Source organism: Entamoeba nuttalli, assembly GCF_000257125.1.
Source record: "Entamoeba nuttalli P19 unplaced genomic scaffold asmbl_3129, whole genome shotgun sequence".
NCBI lineage: Eukaryota > Evosea > Mastigamoebida > Endamoebidae > Entamoeba > Entamoeba nuttalli.
Window position 1 is genome coordinate 1 of NW_008575856.1, and position 3,815 is coordinate 3,815.

Here is a 3,815-nt window from a genome sequence, read left to right on the forward strand (position 1 = left end):
CTTGTGTCATCTCAATTTTTGAGTATTAAATCGCATATTGACGAAAACAAAATCAAAAAATTATTACGAGTTGATGGAGAAATTACATCAAAAGGAATTTTATTAACAACGGAGTCTAAAAAAGATGGACTTATTTCAACAATAAAAGTTTGGTTATTTCAAAATTTAAACTAAGAATTTGGCATTAACATACATAGACACTTCCAACTAATTTTCAAATTAATGGAAAAATAAAGTCTGATGGTATTGGAAAAGGATTTGCATTATGGCTAACAACAAAACCAATTGTTTCTGGAAATAATTTTGGAGGTAAATTTACTGAGTCAAGTGAAGGGATTTATGTAAAAGTACCAACAGACTCATTAAGAGGAACAACAACAATCCATAATTCAGAACAACAATTATCCCAATGTACTTTTCCAAGTTCCATTAATTTTGAAAGTATTTCATTTGAATTAAAATATACAGAGAAAACAAATAAGTTAATTATTTCAATAGGAAAAGACAAAGGAGGATGTGAAATGACATATGAAGGGAAATTAAAACATATGTATTTTGCAATATCTGCATTGGATGATAAAAATGGTGGAAATCATCAAATTAAGTCACTTGAAATTATTGATTTAAAGAAAAAAACAAAAAGTACTAAAGAATTATTAGGAAATGATAAAAGTATTAATGGATTAAATTTTGGTTTTACTGAAAATGAATTATTTAGTGATGGAGATAATATTGATTTAGCATTACAAAAAATGTATTTAGTGTTAGGAAAAGTTCAACAACAAGCAAGTAAATTAGATAAACTAAATGATGAAAATTCAAATTTAATGAAAATTATTGTTAATGGAGCAAAACATTTAAATGAAATGTTAAAGAGTCAAGAACTTATCATTGATACAAGTGATATTCTTGTTGATGTAGATACATTTATGGAAAGATTAAGAGCTATAGAAGAAATTACAGGAACAACAACAACTGATCTTAAGATTTTAATTTCAACAACAATTAAATCTAACAAAAATATAATAAAAAATAATGAAGCATCTACACATACATTCTTTTGGATTTGTTTCTTTTTAATGCAATTTTGCACTGTTGTATTGGTCTTAAATTTATTGAAGAAGAAGAGAGATATGAATCAAAGAAAAGCAATTTAAATTTTTTAATTAAATTTTATTTTCATTTAACAGAAATAAATTAAAACATCTTTATTTAGTTCTTGACATAATAAAAGAGAATGGGTTTATTTTAGATACTGTAGATTTAATATTTGTAAAGAAATCTTGTGATAATTCTTGTGAAGTAACTTGAGAAGAATAATATTGTTCTTGTTTATCAATATTATTTTCAAGAATTGTATCTTTTTTATAATTATCATCTTTTAAAGAAGGAAATTTCTTTTCATCATATTCACTTGGTTCAAATAATGGAGATAAAGGTATTGATTGAGAATTAAATAACTTAGAAAGTGTATCTAAGATTAATTGATAATTAACTGATTTTGAATTACAAATAGATGATTCAAATAATAATGCAAGTGATAATGGAATTAAAGAATGACTAAATAAAGAAAAGGATTTAAACTTTATTTTTAATTGATAAATTTCATGTGGATTTGAAATAGTATCCCATGGTAATATTCCTGTAATGTTTTGATAAAAAATATAAAATAAAGGAATTATATCATCAATTGGAATAGACTTCTTTCCTAAATGTTGATTTGGAGAAGCAAATTTAAGGCTTCCTTTAAATCCTAACTTCTGATGAAAAGAAAAATCTTGATAATGTTCTGATAAACCAAAATCAATCAAAATTATATCTCCATCTTGAGATATCATAAAGTTATCAGGTTTTATATCACAATGAAGTATTTGTTTTGAATGGATATATTCAAGAATTTTTATCATTTTATATAATAGTCTAAAAGATGTTTGTACAGAAAATCTTAGTGTTGGTTGATTTAATCTAAGTTGGTTAAGATTCATTATATGTAATTCAAATACTAAACAATATCCATACAATTCATATCCACATTCAAAAAATTGAATAATACTTTTATTTCCTTGTAATTTTTTAATAATAGTAGTTTCATTTAATGCACTACTTTCTTCATTAACAATTTTTATTGCAGCACTCTTATTTGTTTTTGTATTCAAACAACGAAATACATTCCCTAATTTATATAAATTGTCTTTATTCTATTAAATAAGTTATTATGTAATACAAACCATACGTTCCACTACCAAGTGGTTCTTTTATAATCCAATTATGAAATTGTTTTTGTGACTCCATCTTAATAACAGAAGCGATTTAAAATTAATTTAGAAATCGAATGTACCTTTAATCTTTTTCCTTTTATCTTAAAAGTGGATTTCCAATAAAATATTCTTTATTCTTTGAAAGAATCAAAGGAAAAATGAGTCAAAGTGAATATTCTCTTTTATTCTTTCTTCTAAAAATATTATTTCCTTTCTCTTAAACTTTTCTTTCAAGTTTCTAAAATAACACATTTTTATTCAACAAGAATCTATTTAATTTCTTCTAATTTCAATAAACAAATTTTATGTTATTTAAACACTTACAAAGAAAGTAGAGAAAAGAAGAATGGATTAATCTAAAAGGATGTATAAAAAGTATTAAGACTTAAAAAGTTGTTAATTAAGTAATATTACTTTTATTTTCTTATTGTTCTTTGCTCACATGAGACTAGTCATATCCCTGTGATTTAAGAATGATGACTTATCAACTCTTCACTTTTTTGTTTTTCATCACATTAAGATGTGTGATTTTCCATTCTTTATTCTTTCGTTTCGACTGGATAAATGTCTTTTCAATTTTGTCAACTTATATTCTTCATTTAAGTAACTGTCTCATCTTTATTTGAATTTTAAAGGAATATTAAAACTCCTTTTTCTCTACTTTCTTATTTTATGTTGGATGAACCTACCATTACCATTCTATTACTAATCCATAATTTCATTCAATACCATCCCTACACAAACCTTTTTCCTTTGACAATAAATATACGATCAATTATACTTACATCTTAACAAATAAATAATACTATTGTCTTAATAAATGTTCATTCTTCTATTATAACAAATGATATTTCATCTTCATAACTAATAATCAATGCCAATATTGAAATATTGAGTAAGATGTTTTCTGTCTAAAAGTAACATCATTATCAGTTAATGACAGGTAATTCAGTGAATTGTTTCATTTCAATGTTTGTATGATGTTTCTAAAGTCTCACGTTGAGTCTGAAAAATGTTATTATAAAATAAAAAGGAAAAATTTTAAAAGAATCTTAAAAGAAAAAATCTTAAATAAGAAAACCAACAATATGCCAAACCCCACAGTATTTATCGCTTTTCAACAGCCAATAAAAAAAGCAATTGTTTGCAATGACCTGTATGACTCAGTAATAAGATTCGGTAAAATTCAAAGAATTATTTGTATGAATTCACATCGCCCTGATATGCCCCATTCATTAATAGAATTTGAATCACCGGAGTCAAGTAACAAATGTATTGAATATCTCAAAACTAATCCCCTCCCAATTCTTAATTATAAATGTAGGGCAGAAGTAAGTAATGCAGAGTCATTAAATGTTAAAACTGAGAGTCCACAAGCACATGACTATACTATTAGTCCTAGATTTGGACATGATGCTCCAATAACAAGAGTCTTACTTGTTAATGAATTACCACGATATGTAACTCCACAATCCCCTTTTCATTTTTATAATCTTTTTTCATTATATGGGTCTATTATTAAAGTTAATGTTCTTAGCGAAAAACGTACTGCAATGA

General features: G+C 25.0%; 2 protein-coding genes across 2 annotated transcripts; one reads left to right on the forward strand and one right to left on the reverse strand.

Moving 5' to 3' along the window:
- Window positions 1–1,157, forward strand: ENU1_056380 (hypothetical protein; the record flags this gene model as incomplete). Its single annotated transcript, XM_008858012.1, has 2 exons — window positions 1–147; window positions 198–1,157. Exon 2 carries the CDS (start codon window positions 522–524, stop codon window positions 1,155–1,157), a length of 636 nt encoding a protein of 211 aa, XP_008856234.1. The 5' UTR covers window positions 1–147; window positions 198–521.
- Window positions 1,158–1,208: 51 nt separating this feature from the next.
- On the reverse strand, window positions 1,209–2,292 carry ENU1_056390 (protein kinase domain containing protein; the record flags this gene model as incomplete). The annotated part of the gene is made up of 2 exons (XM_008858013.1): window positions 1,209–2,173; window positions 2,229–2,292. The coding sequence occupies 2 exons, from the start codon at window positions 2,290–2,292 to the stop codon at window positions 1,209–1,211; spliced, it is 1,029 nt and encodes a 342-aa protein (XP_008856235.1).
- Window positions 2,293–3,815: the final 1,523 nt, after the last annotated feature.